At 40.2% G+C, this 24,860-nt stretch overlaps 1 protein-coding gene across 4 annotated transcripts in view; it reads left to right on the plus strand.

Moving 5' to 3' along the window:
• The window catches only part of TMEM178B (transmembrane protein 178B), a 211,883-nt gene that overhangs the window by 33,140 nt on the left and 153,883 nt on the right, over window positions 1–24,860 (plus strand). For all 4 annotated transcript variants that reach the window (XM_068190832.1, XM_068190830.1, XM_068190831.1 and 1 more), the window contains one exon: window positions 24,082–24,195. In XM_068190832.1, the coding sequence (XP_068046933.1) occupies window positions 24,082–24,195 (114 nt within the window). The remainder of the gene's footprint in view (window positions 1–24,081; window positions 24,196–24,860) is intronic.

Below are 24,860 nucleotides of genomic sequence, written 5' to 3' on the forward strand. Positions count from 1 at the left end.
GCTGTGGCCTCTGTGGCCCAAACCAGCAGTGTAGGCTTTGGTGATCTCCTGGTCTGGGTACAGCTCTTCTTGCAGGCAGGTGGTGTGAGCAAAAGCAGCAGCTGGCTGAGGCCCCTTGTGTGCCCTGGGGTGTAGCTCTGGGGTACAGAAGTGGCATCTCCCTCAGCTGGGGACCTTCCCTGGTCTGGGAGGTGGCAGGGGACCTGCTGCTGGTGCTGCAGGTACCTCCCGTATGTCCTCATGGCTTGTGCAGCATAAGGAAACAAGCACCACATTAGCTGTGGGATGACATGGCATCTTTTTCATTCCTGGTGCTTCCCTTGGCCTGGGGAATCCCCCTGGTATGGGGGATCATCAGCTCTTAGGAGGAGCTGTGGGGGTTTCTCCCCTGAGCCACCTAAGGTAGTGACATCCACGTGGGGAGAGCCAGTGCTAGGGCTGAGTGATGCAGGCTTGGCTTGTAGAACAGCTGTGTGTGATCCTGCTAACAAAACTGGTGGCCCATGAGGTTGTTCCTATGCAGGCTGGATGTCCAGCTTCTTTGTTTTCAATCCAGGGAGGCTGTAGCTCGGGGTCTGTATGGGCCTGAGAGCTTCCCCTGAAGCTGTTGTAGCCCTGGCAGGACACAATGGCTTCATGCTCATGGGTCTGAAGGGGATAAGACTTGGCGTGACTGGCCCTGTGGAGTTGGTGAATGAGCAGTAAGGGAAAAATGCTTAATGTATGTTTGGTCTATGTTTACTTAAGAGTAAGTGAAAATATATTTAAACAACAGAGAATTTATCAACACTTTCCCACAAAAGGTTCGGGGCCAAAGGAATCAGGAAAAATGGGTTCAATTGGGTTAATAGGACTCTTCCTGTTCTTTAGTGTTGTGTTTTCAGTTTGGGGTTTTTGAATGTGTGGGTTTGGTGACTTGCAAGAGAGGATGGAAGTTAAAGCTCTCAAGCTGCATCCTTAAGTCACTACCAGTGAATAGTGCTGTGTGCAGTTGAACACCTGTGTGTAGTTTCCTGTCTTGCACTGACTCTGCATCCTGTGCAGCTCCTCACACAGGTCCCTGTGTGCTGGCACAGAGCCTTGAACTGGCCAGCCCCCGGAGTTTGTGCTTTGGTGCAGAGTGTGTAATTATTCACCTTATGACTCACTCAGCAGTACTGTGAGTGTCAGCATGTAATTCTTCTCTGCCCTAAAGTAATGGTCTTCGACCAATGGTCCAGGAACTATTTCTCTGGGTTTGTGGAAGATAATGAGAAAAGTGAGGCTATTGTCATTAGGCTTAAATTCATTATTCAGGGATCCATACCTCCATTTGAGATGCTTTATAGGTTCATGAGTTTCAGTAGGCTGAAAGCAGTGGCTCTGACAGCTTTCCTACCTTCTGATGGTCCCTTACATAGTGCAGTATCACCACTTTCCCCCCACCTAGAGTAACAAATAGGAAGAGTAGTGGGTTGCACTTTTGTGGAGCAAACTATTGCCAGGAAGCTATAATAGTAGCAGTCTAATTGAATTGACATTTTATGTATTATAAGTGATTCTATTAAATTAATTTTATTGTGATATGTATCACATTGTGTGAGATTTTAGGGGAAAACTGCTACTTTGTGCCAGATGTTGCTGAGAGGAATATTATAAATGGCAAAAGTATTATAAAGGCTGTCTCTTTCATGCAGGATTTATGTCTAAGGTCTACATTTTAATGCTCTCATTGATATTTGAATTTTATTCTGTGTGTTGTTTGACAACATCCAATCCAAATGTGCAAAAAAATCAATCTAGCTCTAAAAAAATTTGAGATTTATGACACACGTGTGATTGACAAATATTGGCCTAATTTTAGTTTTCTTCTGGTTATTGATCAATACTCAGATATTTAGGGTGGTTTTCAGCTGTCCTCCATGAGTTTAATTGCTACATTATTGGAGGGAGTCTTAACAGACAAAATACTGTGGGAAGTGTTGGTAAAATGCGAAAGGTTACTGCTGTGCAGTTGGCTCATAATGCAGAATTTGATGCTACTTTTTGTAAGTGCTGTAGTCTTGTCTAAAAAGATCATTTGCCTGGGATATACTGCTAGAGTTGGGGTTGGTGGGAACATCATCTGTACTGTGGGGGTTTTCCTCAGAAAACAGTCTCATAAATCCTCCTCTGAAGAACTGCAATAACTGCTTTTGGATTTCATATCTGTGTGACTCTTGTATATCCAAAAGATATGAGGCCCATGTGCCTTTTCAGCTTTATTTTGTGTTTGCATTTATCTTAAATGGTACAGGCATAGTGATGGCAAATTGCACAGGGGTATTTTTATTAGGAAAGCCCAGTAATACAAATAGTTGTAAAATTTGTCTAGACAGAAGAATAGACTAAAATAGCAGTGGAACATGGGCAGGAAGGAAAGAAATACAAGTGTGTGTGTGTGTTGGATGGGGGAGTACACAGGGCTGTTTCTACCTCCAGGGCAAATCATCAGGAGCACGTTACTACTGGTAAAGGAAAATCTTGAGGACAGACGGAGTCCCAGGGGTGAGGGCTGTCTGAAAAATGAGAACATAGTTGTAGAAAGGTAGTATCAGACTTTTTAGATAGGTTTCTTTTCGTAGTTCAAGATAGGCTCATTTTTTTGGTCTTTCTTCCCTTAAATTTCAGTGACATCTTTAAAATCTTTAAAGCTATTATAATGAAATTATTTTCTAATTGTTATATTGAAATTTTCAGTAATGTTGCTGTAAAAGTACAGTAATGGAAGTTGGCAGAAATAAAAAAACAAACCCAAACAACATGGAGGACTTTGATTATTTGGTTATGAAAAGTGATTTTTTAATTTAAGGCTGCTGTCCTGGGATCCTTGGGGGGACCTTGCTGTTTCATGCCTGGGCTCTTGTAAAGCTCTTGTTGCTGTTGGGCAGAGACCTGTCTAGGAATAGTTCCTTTTAGTGAAAAATAGGAGTTGTAACCTGTGTGAGAATAGATATTAAACTGGCATGATTTTAAAGGGTGTTATAAGTGGGGCAAAGCATCAGAGTACTCCAGAACTGTTGATAGCTATTGCCTGGCAGCACAGAAATATTTCACTTTTTTATCAGAGTAATACTGGGGGAAATCAAAGAACACTGAAAACTGGGACACTAGGATGATTGGCTTAGGAGTTTTATTTTTTTCAAAGCTAAGTCAGTAGGGCCAAATTTCAGAGCTTTATTCATGTTCAGTAGTAGCCCCACTAAAGGCACCTTCCTTCTCCTGACTTAACATGCAATTAAAAGGATTCTGATAGCCCTATTAATGATATTGAGATCTGGCTTGTACGTTGGTACAAAAAATGGGGGGAAAGACAGGAGATCATCACACTCTCTGTGGCTCTAGTAAGAGCAAAGTTTGGAGAAATTTACCAAAAAAATTATTAATAATGAATTGAAATGTAAAATTTTAGTTCCATTCAAGACAACTGAGTGTGGTGATAAACTGTGGAACTTCATTCAGAGACAAATGGTAAACTCAGGTTGCCTGCAGCTTTTAATTTGTTTGAGGAACTGCTTTAAGCAATCTTCTGCAGTGTAGTTTCATACATTCAGATTTTAACTCCTGAAATGGAGTGCAGCATTGGGAAGAGAGCAGAAGAGCTTGTGGCCTGTGTTAGTGTTACCCCAACCCTTGATTCAGAGCTTATGGGCACACTTTATGGTATTAGGAAGAATGCAGTAGCTTCCTGGTAAATGTCCATTTTCCAAATCTTGTAATACGGTAGAAAAGATGGAATAGTCATTTTCCAAATTTTTAAAAATCATGCTTAAATTGGAAGCTTTTTAGTACTACTACTACAACAGCATAAGGATAAGTGGAAAAGCATTTATAGCTTGAACTTGCCTACTTCATTTGGTGTGGGAGAGAAAGTGAGTTTCAAAGTATGTTCTCAAGCAAAAGATTTGATATTTGCAACCTAAATCACATGGCACTGTATGTTCCCTGGGAGGGTGATTCCTCTAACAACCCAACTGTTAACTGAGAGTGTGCAATTAAAAATGTATACTGTATTTGTCAGCTCTTTAAACTGTTCAAGCTGGTTACATAAGGTGAAGAAATTCATTACATAAGTTACACCATGAATTGCAAATTGTTTACTTAGTTGTGACAGCCATAGCTTAAGATATTTGTAGGCCGAGGGTTAGTCAGGGAAGACAGTTATGAATCATTTTGAATAATGAATAAATTTCAGATTTTATTTGCAGTCTGTTAGCAGACAATTAACAAAGAAAAAGGATAGAACTTGTCAATGTTGTATTTAAATTACTGTCTGCTCCAGATTAGTGACTTACACTGGGTAGCTGGGTTTGTACTGTTGCCTAAATTTGGCAGTTCATATCTCGCTGTTAAACTCCTGAGTCATCTAGGCTTTTGAATGTTTTCTGCATAACTGTATAATTATAGAGAGAAAATAGACTAAGTACATTAATAAGGCTTAATTAAAACATGCATATGTACAAATACTCATGTATACAAATGAAAGTATCCAAACTTCTATGTTGTGATTGAGCATCAGACACAGCAGTACTCTGCAGTACACTTTCTCTGTAAACTGTGTTTCAAGTCTTTTCTTCTACATGGGTATAAAATTCAAACAGCCTAGTGGTGTGTTAGAAATTTCTATAGTTGTAAAAAATGTTTGTGTCTGAGTTTTCTTATTTCAACTGCAGCTTTCCCAATACAATTTCTTGTTCCCGTTCTGGAACAAAAATAAGCTATATTTGTATAAAGTGGTTTGCTTGTAATGCAGTGCACTGGATTCTCTGCTAGGATGATTTTTCAGGAAAAATCTTACTTTTATTGCAGAAGTCATGTCAAAAATGTTATTTCAATACAGACTACCTCTTGAGTGTGTGTTCTGTTAACTACAGCCAAGTCGTATGCTCCGGGCTGTTCACTGAGAACCTTTTGTCAGGTGTGGGCAGTGAGAGCCACCTGCTGCCATGGCAAAGGTTTCTGTCATCTTTTCCTGAAGTGTGGGTGACTCAACTAGCTGAACTGTAAATCTGTGATCCCATGGCCTGAGGGAAAATGTGGGATCTGGCTGTGCCCTTCCTTCCTTCCTCCGGCCTGTGAGCTTTCCTTGGAGGTGCTTGAAGGTCACTTGTCCTGACAATCTGTGGTCAGGTCAGCTGCCAAGTTACTTGAGAATTATCAGTTCATGGATGCCTGGATTGGCCCTTGCTTCTCTTGGCCAAATCTTTTGGGATGATTGACAAATACAGGGGTGCTGTTGGCCAAAGTGTTTTCTAGCAAGAAAGGTAATTCTGGGGCTGGAACAGCTCACAGCAAGTTGGCTGTGTGACAGCAGAGCCGCATGAAGTTGACCTAATATAAAATGGCCTCTAATTCTGACTGTGATCACCTATTTGATGTAGTTTTCAAGTAGTTTTGTGGTGATTAATGAATATTTGTCATTCTGGAGATCTTCCAGTGGAAAGCATTTTAATAAGTACACAAGAATGTTATTGAAATGCACTTCATTGCATAGCAGGAAAACATGTATTTGTTTCTGTAATTGCTGATGACTGGATGCCCAGCTTGGCAGGGGAATGGCTCCAGAACTTGACCCATGTAAAGACTTCTGGTGCGGGTGTGTTTGTGTGAGCCATACCTGCTTTGAAAGGTAGAAGGGACCGCTGCTTCACTCTGAGTTCAACGCCAATGAACCAAGTTACCCTGTGAAGGAGGCAAAGGAAATTTGAAGAAATAAAGTAGTTTGTAGGTTTGCTTTTTCCACTGGGGTTGTTCCCACCCATCTTGACTAACTTATTTTAGCGGGGTAAGTAAAAAATTAATTTCCCCTAATTTTGACATTCCCTTCTCCATTGCTGTTGCCATTTTTTTTGTAGCTTTCATTGTGATAGAAGCAAATCTGTAAAACAAAACAACAAAAAATTAAACTAAGGAAAGTATGTGAAGCAGGAATCAGTTTCAGTTCTCCAATAGTGTGAAAGATGCAGTTTGTTACCAGGCAAAGTAATTTCAGTATATTTTTTTACGCTTCAGAAGAAAACACTAATTAAAGTATTCCCTGCTGCTCTGCTGCACGAGGCAGCATAGCTCTGATGCTGTTCAGGGGACTTTCAATGGCTGTGCTGAGCAAGTCTTATGGGTGGGTAATGGTGGTTAAAGTGGAATGGAGGCTAGAGGTGGTTTATTCTTAATAACAATGTTAGCTGAGTAGAGAGTACTTCAAATAATGTAGTCAGGTCATAGTGGCAGAACTTAGAGAGGAGAATTAAAATATTTAATTACTCTTGTGGTTTTTTCCCTGTTCATGTCCAAGAAATACAGATAGTTTTTACTGTCTTCTCCTGACACATGTGTGCAGGACTAGGGACAGCTGCTGAATCAGTGTAGTCTTCTGCTATTGCAAGCAACTGCTATGTATAATCCCAGACACAAACATCTTAAGATACATATGAAGAAGTAAAATTTAGGCCCTTTTTTGTTGAATGACTCCAAAATGTGGGACTGCACCTTTGAGGTTTTTTAGGTTTGGCTTCAGTCTTAATCTCTGCCTTCTCACAGCTGATAGTCTTGCTCTATTGATGTGAGTCTTTGTTGCAGCTCTTGCCATCAGCATGAGTTTTTTTTTTCACTGACTTTCCACCTCATGTCAAAACTGAGAAGAGAATGTGGCCTTTGTCAGTTCCTAAATTCCTTTCTATACCTGCTGTTATTTATTTGTCTCTACAGGGTGTTTTGGGATTTAGCAGGGACAGCATGCTAGAGCCAAGTGAAGTCATGTTTTGCTTCAGCTGCTAGAGTAGATCATTCTTTGCCCCTAAAGACCAAAGAAAGCAGTGGATGTACTTTAGGTATCAAATTGTCCATTCCTTTCAGGTGTAACTCTTGTGCTAGTATAGATGTTAATATTAATAAATCTCATGAATCAGTTTCCCGTGGCTTTCACAGGTGTGTGTGCTAACATCCCACATTTGGAGTGTGTTGTAGTGAATTTGCCTGCTTTGAAATCCAGGTAGACTACTTAGTTGAATTTGGTTATCACAGTGGGACTTGCAGTCAGTACAGAGAAATGCTGGTGAGGGCAAGCTTTGAGACAGAGCCCGTGTACCTCTCCTACCCTGCCTGGGTCCAAGGAAAAACACTCAGATGATGACTGGGCACAAATCACAATAGCCAAAATAGTTTGTTCCCCAAACTGTTCCCCAGATATTTGCTCCAGTCTAGACTGCTGATTGGGAGTGTTTTGAGTGATCTGACAGAATGTGTGAGTTTCTGGGGCAGTCAAAATTATTTCGATATGTTATTATCCCTTTCTTGATGCTCCTTCACTATTGTCACACCTCGCTTAACTACTTAGATGCCTCCAGCTGCAGCTCACTGGCATGGATCAACAAAATTGGCTGGTTTGTAAGCTGAGAAAAATGTAAGCATCACACTCTCAAATTGATGAGAGGGCTGAGAGACTCAGTAGTGTTGCTTGCAAATGTATGAAAAAAACAGGCAGCCACCTTGAACAGAGATTTGTCATCTTGCCAGGGAGCCACAGGGAGACAAAGCAGCTCAAGCTGAGTCCATCACCTGAACATCACTCAGCCATACTTAGTTGTGTGATAGCTTTGTAATACAACATTTCAGTTGCCTGTGGTCTGTGCACCGTTCTATTTAGAGCTTTAATTGCCAGAAGATGGAATTTTTGTTTTGACTTTATGGTTGATGGTTACTTAAATACAGAGAGTTCTGTTTGGAAAAGAATGCTAGTTGTGCCAGAGACTAGGTATTGGAAATGGAGAGTGATGCAGAAGGGAAAAACCTTAGTGGTGCTTCATTTTTCTTTTCTCCTTAAACAAAATGCTTTGATCTCCAGATGAAGCAACTAGCACGACAGTTCATGTTAATTGATACCACTCAATCATCAATCTACTCAGCTTCTGCAAAGAACATTAGTTCAGCAGCACTGGCAGAGCATCAATGGAAGTTAATTTTAATGGTAATTTGGAGCCTGGCTTATTTCTCTTTTAAAAGGTTTTTATACATGAAATAAATTTTTATTGCTAATTCATTTCATTATCATCTGGTGTGGGTTCATGCTAAATAGTGCAGTTCACTCTTCCTTTTCTGGAATTGGGTGAAGCTACTGTCCTCCCCAAATACTCATGAGTTGTGATTGTTGTTAGTAGTTCAGAGAGGTGGACTGCAGGTTAAGGGACCAAAGGTTAAACGAATAAAAGGGATATTTTTAAAATATTGAAACAAGCTGCAGTTCTTCCAACCAGGTAATTCATGATACAGGAGTCAGCATGCTTGCCAAGACATTATGGACTCTGGCAGGACAGTGCTTCTGCTTTGCTTCTGTCTGATGGGAGCAGCATAGCCCTAACCCTAATGAAAGATGCTGTCAGAACCTTCCATCATGCTTTTAGTGATATGGCAGAGCAATGCAGTTCATAATGCCTGACTGCATCCCTGATGCAGCACAGCTGCAAGTGTGTACATTGCTGCAAGTATGATGGTACCCATTTTGGACAAGGCACTTGAGTGATTATCCCTGTCCTTTCTAATTCTGGTCTGAGGATCCAGCAGGCACCAGCATCCTCCAGGCAGAGATAAGTAACTGACTCTATCTAACATAGCTTAAAAATTATTTTAAATTCTCCTCATAAATATTCTCCTAGTAGGAGTATCTGTGGTGGTGTAGAGTCTGCTTTCCTCCTATTAGAAGTGAGACTGGCATCCTTCAACTACTGTGCACAACGACAACATTGTATTTCTCACATTCACTTTATAGGATTAGGAGAAATAGCTGAGGGGAAATCATGCTCAGCTTCATGTCCAGGTCAGCATATTTGGAGACGTTGCAGAGCTGTCCAGTGCTGAAGTGATTCAAGTATTGTATTATTGCCACGGGCCATGTGCAAATGTTTGAAGTAAACCTCTTTACTGTTTTTGTACTTCATGGCATGGAATCAGGCTCCAGAATGATCAAAGCCTCAGGCTTAAATTATCCTAATTGGGCAAAATCAGAGGAGTGTGAGTTGAGGCTTAAGGGTTGCCACAGAGGCAATGTGCAGTTGACATGACTATGTCCTACTTCCTCGTGGGACCTCAGGAGTCTACATGTTCTTACTTCCTGTTGGAGTACAAGATTCTGAGTCTTTTAAACAACCAGGACTATTTCAGACTCTGTTTTTTTGCCCTGGTATAATATGAATGATAAAATTGCAGGCTTGGCCTCAAGTAACAACCCTTGTGGGTGAGGTGTACATTTTGAGCATCATTAGATCATTCCATTTGGTTATATCTTTTCTTGGATTTTGAATATTAGTAGTATATCTAGCTATGATTTTTTGTTGTTTAAGTACATCTCTCTACCCCAGTACAAAATCAGCTTATGGTGTGATATTGGGGACATGCAGAAGCACTAGAAATTTTTATCAAATGGTGAATAAATTGGGTCTGGAACACTATTAGTTTCACAATCACACACTGCCTGGACTCATGGGAACCTGGTCCAAGACTGAAGTTCCTAGTCACTGCCATAGCACTGCTGAATTACAATAAATGTCACCAAGTCTGTAGGAAATCTAAACAGAGAAACAAGGTATTTGTTTTGCTCCCTCCTTTTAAAGACAACCTAAGTGTTCTTAAATATCATGGTCTATAAGTCAAGAATATTTAATATTCTTCTTTAAAGTAAGTTATGGTCATACAATTTCATAGGAAAATCTTTTATTCCATAGTTGAAAGTCTGTAGAGAACAGATGAATACTGTTAGTTTTAATTTCTTAGGATAGCTTGGTTATTTTCCAGTAGGAAAGATTTTTGCTGGAATGAGGGAAATAATAGCTGGAAAATTCTGTTTTCTGCCATTCTCTACAATTCTAGACCAACTACTCTCATTTTAGAAAGATGTTTATTAAATCGCAGAAAAATATTAGAGCTCCGGAACTGGTTGTTTGAAGACGGGTTGGATGTGGCTGTGAGCAATTTGATCCTAGTGAAAGGTGTCCCTGCCTGTGGCAAGGGGGTTAGAACTGGGTGGTCTTTAGGGTCCTTTCCACCCATCCTATTCTATGATTCTGTATTTCCCAAGCAGCTTTTCTTTAGTCCATGTAAAGTGTCAAGATCCAGTTTTGCCTTTGTGTGTGCTCCTGGCAAAGGCTTCTTTTGTGTGGATGAAGTCACATTCCTGTGCTTTTGAGAGCTGTTCACTTACTGATATTTCAGGATTGGAGTATTTTACTTGAACTATGTCCCTGTACTGAGAATGGTTCTCTGTATATCCTGCATTTGCTATGGCCACTTTCAGAAAAGCTGTTTAATCCTTAAAGTGTAAAATCTACCACACTTGCAAATGTGTTGTACAAACATATATGATAATGGTATCAATTCCAGAAATTGGGCAATTTTATTTCTCATTTCTTTTAGAGCTCTGTGCTGGTAGCTCCTTTTTCCCTTGTTTTATGCCTGTTGCCCACTTGCATACTACAAGCATAAACTCTGTAACCCCTTCAGTTAACCATCTAAACTTGGCTGTTCTTTTCTCTAGGCATGATCAGGCTGGTCAGTTGCCTGAGGAGGGCACAAGTGTTGTCTTTAGCTGATTCCAGTAATGTCCAGTGACAGACTTGGGTGCTCAGTTTGGGGTATTGACTGTGCTGCCAGTGTGTCTGGCACTTGTGCACCCTTACTGTATTTCTACTGCAGTATGAGATGGGCATTTTTCTTCTCCTTCCTAAGTCTCCTGGTCCTGGGAGTGCCTCCTGAATCTCAGCCTTGTGCCTACCACCTTAATATCTTGTTCCCTTTAGGTAGGCTGTACTTAGAAATATTTTTGATGAAACGGATTTGCATGTGCAACTCCCTGAGCTTGTACTGCAGTGTCTTCCTGGTGCTGCATTTGCTTCTTACCCTGGTGGGTGGAGTCTCTGGGCAAGATCAGCTTGCAGCTATATCTCTTTACTATGATTTTTGTCACAATTGCTGTAATAAAACCTGATATAGCAGAACACTAGGAGATAAGAATATTAAGCTAATGGCATATTTTCTTAAAGGTTTGGATGTTTTTCAATTAATGTTTTCTGTTAGGTTGGAATGTTGTCTCCATCCTTTTCATCAGTGTGGCTTATGATCCAGTGGAGGCATGTTTTAGAATCATCCTTGATTTCCTTCATCTCATCCTGTACTCAATGACCTGAAGCCTCATGCTCTTTTGGGAAGAGACTAGTACATAAATTAATGCTGAGAGCAATACTGTCTTTTATTCAATAGTTTCAGATATTGTAGAGAAATAGACTGTGCAAGGTAGTTTTGGAGTAGTAACTAAAATAGAAAGTGAAGCATTCATAGAACACAACACATATAACAGCACTTGGGTTTAGAATTAATTGTACAGATAAAAATGTGTCCAGAAGCACATAGGATGCTGATTCATGGAGTTTTTAATTTCTAAAATCAAGCATTGCAGTTCAGGACTTACCTTGATATATTATGCAAAATTATCTATATGAGCAGGGGAGGTACTAAACAGGATCAGCCAAAGTCTTTCAGGGCACAGATTCTGTTCACTGTAATTGTACAGCATTTTTCCCATTGGGCAAATGGGACAAATCCGAGGCTACTGAGACACAAGCCTTTATTAAAGTTCAGACTAGGAGTATAGAGTAAAAAAGTAAATCCTGAGCTGAAAGTGTCTGAATAAATGCCTGTTTCCATAGCCCCTTCTCTCTAAATCGGAATTTCACCGGTGTGTTGTTAAAGGCCTGTTCGGCACCTTTCAAATGGTGCTTGGAAGAGAGCTCTTCTTTGGTCGCATGTATGGTGATGGATCTTCTGGGGTATGGTTGCCTTCTCCTCTGTCAGGATGAGGATCATAAAGGAGGTTCTTGAGTTGTAAAAGGCTGAATAACACTTCAGGCTATAAATCCTAGTGGGATTCTGCTGCCCTTTCAGGCACAGGGATGGTGGGATGCACTGGGTGATGACAAAGGTGTTCAGATGTGCAGTGCCCACCTTTCCGACAATGCTTATTGCTGCTATCCATGGGGCTCTATTATCTAATGCTGCTCAGTGCACTTTGAGTTATGTCTTTCCTTCTATACAACTTTCGTGACAGGCAGCAGGAATATTTAGTCCAGCTTGTTCTGGTCAGAACATCTTAGATTGCAGTGAGTGGGAGATCTTCATTCTGTAAGCCTCTGATTTGATTTGACATTTCAAGGAAGGTGCAAGAAGTGGTAGATGACATTTTTTTGAAAGGCAAGAGGATGTTATAGGCAAGGGATCATCATGTCACAATCCCCTCCCAAAGCAAATTCCAATCTGCCCTCCAATATGTGCTGACCTAGAAGTAGATGGGATAAGATATTCTCATCCCATACCTTAATACATTTAAATATACACCAGCTCTGGGCTTAAGCTAGGGTCACATGATTTTGTAACAATCTAACTTTATTTGGTGTGGGAAAAAATAATCTTTTAGACCTATAGGGGTTTTCCCTTCTCTAATCTGCTGCCCTGTTCCATAAATTGGGCTGGTTTCTGCTATTTTTTATTTCTGCATTAAAGTACATCATATGCATGTCTTAAGAGAAATACAATGAATCTTAGCTAAAGTGCTTGGATACTAAATACCTTTGAAACTTGACTAGAATAACTTAATTCCTTGTTCAAGATCATGCTGGCAACAGGTCATCTCGCTCCTAACTTTCCACTTTCCCATAGCTGGAGCTACTGGCATACTCTGATCCTTCCAGATGTGTACTGGGAATAAGCAAAGGGAAGGCTGGGACTGGAGAGAAGTTTGTCCCTTCTCAGTTTTTGGTTCTCTCTATCCTCATGCAAGGACATATATCCTTCCAGTATTTTTATCTGCTGTGTTGTTGTTTGATAGGGAGCGTCTGCAGCGATGTTGAGATTCTAGCCCAAAGTTGACTGAAGTACATTTGAGTGCAGTAAGACCTTGATGCACCAGAAATGAATTACTGTAGTGTTTGTGGAGAGGTGCTCAATGCCCAAGCCTTCTGTACACAAGGGCATATGATGGTATTGCAAAACTCATCACTGGATAAGTAAGGGCACAGTTCAGTCAATTGGAACTATATTTTTTATCACATCCACCAACTTTTCCTATTTCAAATACTTCTTCAAGAATATTTTCCTGCTGGCAGGAGAAACCACTTATGATTTCAGACAGCTGTGGGGAGATTAACATTATCTGTGGTTCATAGACTTTAGAATGACCAAATTGTGCTTTTGCTCATCTTGGATTTCACAGTGCAGTTGTCTGATCTTCTTATCACCATCTTTATCTTCCTTTTCTTTTCCTTCTAGTTGTCTTTCAGTTTGTTAGAATATTCAAGGACACCTTTTAAAATATCTACATAACATTGAATTTCACAAGGCCTTTATTTGATTCAAGCCCTCATGTACAATAGTAAGTCCAGTTAGAATAGTGCAGCAAACAACCTTGCAGGGGAAGGGCAGTGAGCTGTGCAGTCTTTTGTCCTTCTGAATGTGTACTCCTTTACAAAGAAAGATGGAGTATCTTTGCACTTTAGTGATGGTGGCTCACAAGTTAATAGTTGGAACAAGGAGAATCCAGGGAATAACTTCACGGGGAAAAGAGTGTGGCCAAACATGAAGCTGTTGCTCACTTCAGAGAGACATTATACATACTGCCTGTATAATTTAATGGTCTCTACTCACCAGAAAAAAAAATCTCTATGTTTATTTCAAGGTAGTTTTTTGTGGCTTTTTTCCATCAGACTATATGATCCAAGTAGTTATTCAGTTTGGTAGCATTTGAGGCAAGAGATAATATGGACTTGCTGGGAGAAGCTCTGCTCACTTAGGGATGGTGTCATCTGTTAGCTTTACTCTGCACTTAGATTTAATAACTGCAGGGGATCTTTGTCTCAGAAATACTTTATGTATGAAATGATGTCTTGAGAATATTTTTATTCCAATCACAGTACCCTAATTTTTTTCTTGAAATAACTACAATAGGGACAGCATAAAAATATTAATTTTGGAGAATCTAGAATATAAGGATGTATTTAAAAATGGAATCTTTCTATCAAAGAGAGAATATGAATATGTCCAAAGTCTTCTGTTTGCCCAGTTTTAAAGTCTCAATAGGGTCCGTGATGGATGGAGGTAGTCTGTCTCATCAGCACAGGATGTAGAGAGAAGAGTTTATGGGAATAGCAGGGTGTCTTCTTTCTGGTCTAGCCATGCTGTAGTCTGCTCATGCGGGAAAAAGCCCAGCCTGGTTGCAAAGCTGATGTTGGATTTCTTCCTCACTTATTTCTTTGATAGGCTAGTTGTCTGTTGGTATTTCTGCTTTTGGATCTGAGGTAATTTATCTTTTTTTTATGTATCTATTTTTATCTGAGATAATTTCAAATACTGTGATTTCTCCTAGTTACCTTTAATTTAAAATGTGCAAAATGGGATTTATGCTAGCAAGGGTGTACTTCCCAAATTTAAGGCAAGCCAGATCACCTTTTATATAAAACCTACTAGTTAGAAAAATGTATCTTAATTTCAAGGTATAAGCAAAATGCTTTTTGACTATAAGGGAAAAAACTGTCTCTTTAGTTTAATTCTATAAATCCCTACCATATGACTCCTGCCCCAAACTTTATTCTTCCTTCTCATTTATCTTCATCACAGCTTATTATGTTCTAGCTAAAGTTATGAAACTCTGCCTGCCACCCCCACACCTAGTTGCAGGACAAAACCTGCATGAAAATGATATCATAAAGATGTTGCATAGCTCATGTAAGTCCTTTTGTTTAGGGGATTTTTTTTTTTAAGAGACTGCTGTATGCAAGTGTAACATCCCCTGTAAGTGGGTTCTTCTGGGAGATTTGTCTGGGTTAGGTCTCAGCCTTATTTCCTCACTGTTGCATGCAAGCATCTGAATGATTCTGTCATGTTGTGATTTCTTCTGTTCAAACATGAGGTTGAAGTGCTACAAGAAAGCTAAGTGCTTTCTCCAGCTCAGCTATTTGTGGTGCTTGCTGTAAACTAACAGGGGATACAGAGAAGAGCTTCTGTTCCTTTCACTTTAAGGGGACTGCATGTGTCTAGAAAGCCACATTTACATTGCAAAGCAGCACATAAAAGAGCTTTCCAAGGCAGGGAGATAGGCACCTCAGACTTCACTGCATGTGATCACAGATACTCAGCACGATGAGTAATATCAGTGGATCCACCCTTATTTTCTTCTTGGCAATCTGGGACCCTGCTTCTTAGACTTCCATTTAAAATAGGTTTTGAAGCTGGTTCATGAAACACCAAGCTTTATGGGAGCATCTTGCTATGAGAATCATAGGGTGTACATTGATAAAGAAGAAACCTGTCCATGGAATAGCCTTTGCTGTACTTTTTCTTTGGTTTGACAGCAATGCTGAGATATTGCTTTGTTCCATGAGCTATTGGGTCATCAGTGAATTTTTACTGGTAATTGCTGTCTCACTGACTTTTTATTGATCATTTAATTTCTGCCTCCAAACATGTGGGAGCAAATATTTTTCAGTCCTTTTAACCTTCTTAACTTTTCATTTGTGCTCTGCTTCCCTCTCCCCCGTGGCCAGCCCAAAGCAAATAGGTGGACAAAAAGATTAATAGAAGCAAGGAGATGCCTTCCTCCTCTCAAGTGCCCTGTGGCTTGGAGACTGTTATTAATAGCTGAAGTAAAAAAGTGTTTCATAACCCTCTTCTTGCTCCTGCTTCCTTGCCAGCCCCCTTTCCTTGGTCCCTGGAGAGAAAGTGTGAGCTCATCACTTTCCAATGCAAATTCAGCTTTTGGTCTCATACTTGGATTCTTTTCTTATCATGGGTGGAATATTTATCTTCTGCCAGCTGGTGGCTTTAAGCAAGCTGCTATTTGCTGGGCTATCCAGAAAGCATGTGAGGAACAGGCCTGGCAAAAGCTGCTCAAGAACTTTATTTTTTCTCTACTCTGAAAATGTTGCTGTCCGCTCAGTACATGTGCGCACATCTGCTGCACCTTTGTCTTTGCTCAAACAGTGGTTGAAAAGAAAATTTAGACATTTTGGTGTGGAAACAGAAATTGAAATGTAGGTGTAACTGTCTGAAATCTGTGGAAGTTGCTCTGTGAAATCTGGTCACATAAAGCCCACACACAACACAGCTGTTGTGTGTCTGGAGATTCATTATCTTCAGGGATGGCTTCCTCTTCATGTGTGCACTGTATCTGATTTTTGCTATATCTCTAGAGATCTACTGGGACAGTACTGAAAGGGAGCTGGCAGGTTTCCATCCCAGATGACGTGGTAAGAATGGAAATGGCACACTGTTGTCTAATACCCCCTTTCTGTATGGATAGTACAGCATGGTGGATCCTTTCAACCATCCCCCCTTGCTAAGTTTTTTACAAGACTGTTTTACCAGCTGAGCATTGCCTAACAGTTTGACTAAGCTAGAGGCTCTGAGAGTCTTTATTTGGAAGTTAAGTGAGATGAGCTGTAGAAGAAAAATGGAAGGAAAAAAGAGCATCGTGGTTCTGCTTTTCACTCTGAAAAAAAGTGTTTGCTCTCTTTCCTAGTGAGAATCTTTAAGCTGTTCTTTCTGTTAATGTATTTTCTGGGTATGTGCCATTTTGTGGACAAAATATTTATTTTATGTCTCATCCTTTCAGTTGCTTTCTACTCAGTGAATACAGGCAAGCTTTTCCTTCAGATAAAACAGAGGATGCTGCAATCTTTGGAATATGTTTTCCTGAAGTTCTGTGTTCATTGCATTTTTTGGTGATCAGTAAAGGCATCTACATGTAAAAACCAAGTTTAAATAAGATTGTATATTGAAATATCCATTTGCCACTGGCAGCCTAACAGGCTGCACTGCAGACTTTCAGCATTTTACCCCACAGGGAATCTATAGGTGTGTAATGTGCTTGCAAGTACATTTATAGTTACTCTTAAGTACAGTTAGAAAATTGTTGTTTATTTTCGTGTGGAAACTTTTTGCTGAAGCAAAAAGCATGCAAGGGGACAGACCCACTTGTGAAACTTAATCTACTGCTGCTGGTGGTTTTGGCTGAAAAAAGACCTATGAAATTTAGAAAAATGCTGTAGAATTTTCAGAGTATGTTTTTCAGACTTTCATTTGAAATACAGTTTTTAAATTATTCTTTAAAGGCATCAGAATAAGTTAGAGATTAATAAAGTTTTGTGGCTGTACAAAACTTTTCTGGTGACCTGAGATTTTGGTTCTTTTTTTTTTCTCCTTGTGTGATATGGCGGGATTGAATTTAAAAGAAACAATTTGTCCTTAGGACCTAATGTTCATTTTGTTTTCAAGAAGGGGATGTTACTTCAAATTGGCTCTGTTCTTGTACCATTAGTTGAATTTCCATTAGCACATCTTCTGATTTAACTTTATTTGTGAAGAATCTAATGAGCATCATCTCATAGCACATGGTGTTCTGAACCAAAGCATGGTAACTAGACATGATCAAGTGGTAATTTCCAAAAGTGCTCTCCTGATCCATGTCACATGTTCCCATAGACATAGTCATTGTCTCAATACGTGACCCTTGGGTCTCTCTGTGAATGGGAAAGGGCATTGGAGCAGATTCCTCTTTGATTTTACTCAGATATCCAGAAGGTGAGTAGAACCTGACTGTGCACCTCTATCCACGTGTAGGGGAGGCAGCTAGGGGCTGGCAATGAGTCTTAAACCCAAGAGACAAACTCCAGCTCATCTGGAGGGAGGCATCAGCCCAATTCCTTGACAGCTCAAAGCAAGCAGCAATGAGCACCAGGAGTTGTTTCACTTTATCTGGGACAAGTAGCAACAGGTCCTACTGGCAGATCAAGCTGAACCTCAGTGCAGGATAATGCCAGAGCCAGTTAGGAAGAAATGTCTCTTGTTCTAATAGTATGGCCCATGCTGCAACTGAAAATCTATGTTGAGCTTCATTAGTTAGAACATTGACTTCTATTTATGCATATAAGTTAATGAATATTCACAAAGCATGTTGATTAAGGCAGTGATTCTTGCATATTCTTCCTAGATTTTTAGCCCTTTACTCTGAGGTGTTCTATTATTCAAAATATTAATGCGACACCGAGGGAATTTCTGATTAGGTAACAGGGGTGTTCAGATGTTGGAATAGGTACTCAAGGATGTGCACCTCCATTCTTGGAGGTATTTAAAACTTGATTGGACAAGGCCCTGAGCAACATGAGCTATCTTTGGATCTGATTTTAACTTTGAAGTTGTGCTTCTTTTGAGCAGGGCATTGGGCTGGTTGACATCTAGTGAACCCTTTTAACATAAATAATTCTGCAGTTAATGCAGAAGAATAGTGTTCCTACATTTATGGTATTTATTTATAGATCTGGAAAAAATATGTAACCAGTACTTTCATGGTTAGTATTACTCGAGTAGTAACAAAATAATCCAGTTAAAGGTGTTGCAATATTTTCTAATAAGTATCTGATTTCATTAAAAAGTCATCCTAGGTTCATTAACTAGTCAGCATCTCTGATTGCATGATTGCAATCTGATTGCAATCTCTGATTGCAGTTATGTCATAGCAGCTAGTCAAAGTAGAACTTAATTTCTTCTTCTGTCCTCCTCCAAGCTTTAATTTGACCAGTTAATTCATGCTCAAACTGCAAGTCTTGCCTATATTAAGGTGCCCGCAGATGAGTTTTGATGACTCACAGGAAATGATTAAAGTAACTGAGGGCAGCACATCCATCTGAGGGTGATAATTCTGAAATGGCACCAGCCTGAATTGCCAGTGCTAGTTTGAAGGATGCAAAAAAAGCTTATATAAACAATGAACTTTTCTAGGTGAGAGAAGGCTTTTAAGACAATAGTAGATACATATGCCACATGGAATTGCTTTTTGTAATTCAATCTTGGTCCTAACTATGATTGTAGCCTCTGGAAACCTTACTGAAATGTTATGCTAAGAAAAAACAACCCACTATGAACTTCCTCTGCTCTACAGATTTTCTGAAGATAATATGAAACAATTAGAGGCTAAATGGCCAATCTACATCTTTGTTTGCTATGGAGATAGTCACCCAATGAGGGAACAGTAACCAAACCACGGAATTAAGGTAATCATTCATACTAAAGGCAGTTTCTCATAATGAAGAGCAAATATATGTAGTGAGTGCAGTTTGCAAGCCAGAGGCTAAGATTTCTTTTACTAGGAAATGTTTGCGTAGTATTTCTCAAACAGATTTGTGAAAATTAGAACTAGCACAAAGGGTGAATTTTGTGGAATTGCTTACTACGAAACAGTTTATCCAGGGGTATCTGCAACACAGAAGAAGGAAAAGCTGCCTGAGGGTAGCAAAGGCTCAAATATCCACACCAGTCTTTTCAGGGAAGTTCATAATATCAAAAGCTTTGACAGGGAATGTAGTAAAACAAATACTAGTTTTACAGCTGGATCTTTCTTAGAAATCAATATGCATACTATAAGAGAAAAATGGATACTCCCTGGTTCAGATTTCTGCATGTTACAGAATGCAAGGTGACTCTGTCCCAGCTTGTGGAGTCTGGAATGGCTACAACATAGTTTATCCAGAATGAGTGAGCTTCTGGCTCCCTGCATCTGAGTTTCTTGATTGCTCTAACCTAGGGACTGCTGCAAAGAATCTTAGTGTGGGAGAAATTTTTATCTGTATCTGCAAGTCCTCTAGCTACTGAATGCAACTTATTCACAGGTGTTGGATTAATCTGTAGTTGAACCTTTAAGGATGGCTCCACATTCTGCAAGCCTGAGAGCTGAGGCAGGGGGCAAGTGTGGAATATTCTAGTCCTCAAGACAGAAGAGGAGTACTCAAATAACCCAAGCAAGTAACTCTGCCATCTTGGGCTGGATGTGAAGTGATATTACTGTCACCCAACTGCTTTCACAGGTTACCAGTTTGATGAAAGACCATGTCAAGGACTACTTTGTTACCAGCTCTCAGATTGATTGGTCCGTATTATGCAGAATACTAAACTATATAATCACACTGACACTGTAAATTCATTAAACTTGGCAACCACCTTTGCAGAAGTCAAACTGACCAGGCCAAATGCCTCTGGGTGCTTCTGAGATCCAGAATTTACAACAGAAATAACCAATACCTTGTTGGCATTTTGAATTTCCATTCTATTTTTAAAATTAGCCATGGTAAAAACTGTGTCTTGGAGCAGTTTGAAAGAGTTTAAATACTATATTTAAGGGAGTGGTGGGGGCACAATGGTGATCAAAAAATACTGGTCCAAAAGTTCTGAAAAAGTTGTGTGTTTACCTACCAGACAAATACAGTCTGGACACCAGCACTTTGACCTTAATTGATCTCAACCCTTTTCTGTTTAGAGTGGGATAATAGTTCAGTCATTCCCTGCATTACCAACAGTCTGAGGCCTCTACTGGTATGGTGTTTACAGCTCCAGTAATGCAGTGGCAACTGAGTTTCTCTAGCAGCTGAACTAACATCTGGATGTTAGTTGGTAAAGTTCTGAAAATTGAACAGAAAAAAATCAGGGTTTTCAGGTAGTATTTCTCCTGTGGCCTAGGTTAAAAGCTTTTCTTGTAATGGAGAGAAGAGGAAGTGTTATGTGCTAAGGTGATAGTATGGAGCAATGATCAACAGATATGGGAAGGAAACTGAGCAGTGAAGTGAGTCAGTAAGAGGAGGTGCATGTTTGCTGTGAATACTTAGCTGCTCAGGATGAATCTATCTCTAGTTTCCTTATCTCCAATTTGTCATCTGACCTTTGCAGGAACAGGTGGTGGCCAGCCACAGTTAACAGCTGCTGAATCCCCTGATCATCCGTACTTGTGATGATGGTATGGCAGAGGTTTGCTCTGCATGGTTCTAGTTGCATCCTTCTGCTGATCCTTTTCTTAGCACTCTATTGGGAGATGTCAGCTACTTTTCTTTAGGATTTTCAGCAAGCGTTTCCCTCTGGTCAGAGAAATATAGGATATACTGCATCTGTCCCTGGAGCAGCTTTGTGGTGGTTTTTGTGTTTCTTGTGGCCAGCTATAACTCTTGCTATGGCAGCTCATAGCTAAAAAAAACCCCACTCACTACTTTGCTCTATAAATACTGTTCCCCGTTATTGGAGCAGACTGCAGAGCAAAGCTGCAGTTGCATTTGGTCTGTTTGTGTTGAAGGCTGGCGATGGTCCATAAATTGCAGTTACCCTGTTGAGGGTATGGAAGGGAAAGCTTGCTTTGCTTCCTATCCCAAAGACTGGATTAAGCATAGCTAGTAATTCTTCTGAAGGGTAAGGATTTTGTAGCATTTTTCTGAGAAGGCTTTCCAGCAGAGCAGTAGTTCTGATTCTTGATGCTTTTGCTCTCATAGGGACCTCCAGGACTTGGATCTTTGGGCATCTTGAACATTGTTCTCTTCTGTGTGGAACAACTAAGGAAACATCAGAAGTATGAAATCATCACTGCCTATAAACTCACCTTCTTCTAATTTTTCTTGCCAGGTCCAGGCAACTGAAGACGTTTTTCTTAAGTTCAAGAGCTGATTGTCCCGTCTAGTTAGATATAGGCTGACATAGTTACATTGACTCAGCATAGTCAGTCTCCTACACTTGTGAGAGTGGGTCTAAACAAGTGTTTCATGTTTAAATACCAAGCAATCACAAGTATTGTTGTTTTGGGCCATGAAAATCTTGAGTTTCTCAGTAAGATACTGCCTTCTTCTGCTGAGTGGACACCATTGCTCCTTGGTGGAGCTGGCAGAGCTTCAATGCCCTCTGTGAACTGCCATGCCCAGCGCTGTACCATGCCCTATTTGCCCATGCTAGTTGATAGTGGTCCCAAAGCTATTTTTGTGTGCTTAAGTCTCATTAGAGCCATGGGGAGAAGTAAACATGAGCCCAAAATTATGGAAATAGTCAAGTGATGACCTGAATTCAGCCCATAATCTTTCTGCTTTAGGCTTTGGCGATAAAAGTGATATTGAACAACTTGCTGCGTTACCACCAAAAGTCTTTGTAGAATTAGAGATCTGATGGCCCTTACTAGAAATTAGCCTTTTTGGTTCCAGAAAAGCTGCAAATAGGATAGGAGTTTTTCTCCCTTCCTTCTCTAAGCTTTTATTTTGTATCTTGGCTCTGTGTCCCTTTCTACTATTCTATATAAATCTCTTGTTTGCACAGGTATCTGATAACTTAAAGATTAATTTCTGACAAATAAGCATTTGTTGTTTTCTTGCTGATGCTTCTAATCTGTAAAAAAAACCTAGCAAAAGGGGATAGGAAAACCTATAAGAAGGCAAGGTTGTGATCTGGGGATTTTTTAAAGCTCTTTGCACACTAGCTGTCTTTTTATTTAAATACTATTCTTAGTTTGAAACTTTAATTCTGGGCATACATTTGGTGCCCAGATGGTGCAGACTCACACAGAAGCCCATCACGCTGTCAGGGCAGGCGGATACATATGTAAATATTTTGCCTTTTCCCCCTATAATATTTGGCTTTGTCTAATCTAATTGCTGTCAAAGGCAGAATGTGAAGAATACTTGCAAGAAGCAAACAATGAGGACCTCAAATGTTTATACTGCACTAACTCTGGGAGATGGTGGTAGACTGTGATGCAATTAATAACTTGTTTTGTGGGTTTTCTTCATGCTGTGAATCCATGGTCTATAATCTAAGTTCATGCCAAGTAGTATCTTACAACCCTTAGTAGAAACCTGTATTTGTAGTGGTTTAAAAGCATTTTTTACCCTGTGGAACTGTCAATATAAGGCTAATGGGTCTGCCTTTTTAGTTCAGGCTGGCAGTAAGTGTCCTCTACCTGCCTCCTTGTGTATAGTCTCTTTATTATTTATATAATTCATTGCTTCATTTAATTTATTCTATTGAGTGCTGATCTTAATGTATTTTTAATACATAAAAGCATTTCCAGCATAGCTGCTTCTCTGACTAGCGGTAGCTAGTAACAAACAGCATCGCCAACCACATTAAGGATACCTATTTAGTTATCAAAGGTCTGAGCCAAAATAACATAATGTTAGTGGGAAAATGACTTCCATGGGCTTTGACTCTGACAGCTTAGTGAGAAGGTCTAATAAAGTCAGTGTTAGCTGAGAATGCTGGCAAAAGCAATGTAGGAAACCTGACTGGCTTTCATCAATACAAGAACAGTTATACAGTTACAGGTGCTTGATCAGATGTGAAATTTGGCTAGGCTATAATTCATGGAAAGCATCAGACTACACCAGACTTTCTTCTAAGGATGCTAACTATGCAGAGAGATGCCGGGAGATCAGATCCTGGAGGGGCAATTATTGTACAGGAAGGAAAGTATTTGTAAAAGGAGATGTAATGATGTGACCCAAAGACATCAGAAGCAGCACATGGTGCTTTTTTCCCTGGAAATAGGTGAAATCCTGAGGAAAATACAGAGGGGGGGAAAAAAATTACCCATTTCAACCACTGATATTGACATCTGAGCCTTATTGTTCAGGGATGCCAATGAATTCTGTCCCTGAACCTGCTGTAAAAGTGTCTAGGAACCTTCAGGAGAGAGTGTCTCTGGTCATGTTTCCCATTGCTGTGGGGTGGAAAGGGTTAGGAAATGGTTCACTAACTATATGTGTAATTTTTCCGTGTTGCTTTTTATTTAAGGGAAGATCAAAGTTGTTTGCTTTGTGTATTTCCTGAAGTATGGGCATTGATTCATGGCCATGACGGCACAGAAAGCTAAGACATGAATTTATAGCTTCTATACGTTAACTGCATGGCAGCTGCTAGCTCACAGTTCAGGGAAGACATGAAAGGAGGAGTAATTTGCGACACAGATATCTCATGGTGAAAGCAGGCACTGGCAGCTACTCCAGGGCCAGTCTGGAAGGTCCCTGGAATGTATGAAAGATAAATTTCCCATATCAGAAGTTTGGATCTGAGCTTACATGTAATGGACCAGAGAACGTGCTGGTTGTCACAGTGGGCCGGGATAGTAGGGATTGCTTTGCTCCTAGGCTTTGCTTTTGGTTGTCAAACCCATCTGGCCTGTAGCTGGCAGGACATGTTACATTCATTTAACCACACTTTTCTGCGTTTTGCTTTTTCCAGGAGCAATTGAGCGGTGCTCGTACATCAAGTACCACTACTCCTCAGCCACCATCCCCAAGAACCTTACGTACAACATCACCAAGACAATCCGCCAGGATGAGTGGCACGCCTTGCGTAAGTGTTGCTGCCTTTCTTCACCTTCTTGTTGTGTGCAGACAGGAGGTGCTCCCTGATAAATGAGAGCAGAGGCTTTGAGTGACAGACCGCTCAGAGCCCTCATCTCACATACCGTTTGTCTTTGCAGCAGACGGATCGATTTGTTCTTAGGACCTACATCTCTGTTTCTGCTGCTGACTGGAAATTCTGCTGAGGCATGAGAATGTGGCAGTGGGGAAAAGGCATTTGTATGCAGAGATTAATACTGAGTTAAATACAAAAATGAATAACAAAATCAATGCCCTATTTTTTAATTCAGTGGAATGCTCTGTACGTGAGCAGATTCTCATGCCATTGCTGCTGAGTTTCCTGCATTTGTTGTAGAATATGTTCCACTGCCAGCAGCTCCTATGTGAGCGTGGCATCACTCTCCTTTGAAGATCTTGAAAAAGAATTGCTGCACCCTTTAAGGCACAACTAAGGAGCTTAACCCTCAGTGATAATTGTAGCCAGTGGTCACCAACTTGTAATGCTTGCTGAAGTGACAAGATCTGACAGGGATGGGATTGCCTTGGGATGTATTGGCTGACCTTAAATCTTGTCTCTTTCTCATCTTGGAGATGGAAAAGGGTTTTCACTGATAAAATGCAAGAGGTAGAATTTCACAAGGAAGAATACCACTG

Source organism: Anomalospiza imberbis, chromosome 5, assembly GCF_031753505.1.
Source record: "Anomalospiza imberbis isolate Cuckoo-Finch-1a 21T00152 chromosome 5, ASM3175350v1, whole genome shotgun sequence".
Taxonomy (NCBI): Eukaryota; Metazoa; Chordata; class Aves; order Passeriformes; family Viduidae; genus Anomalospiza; species Anomalospiza imberbis.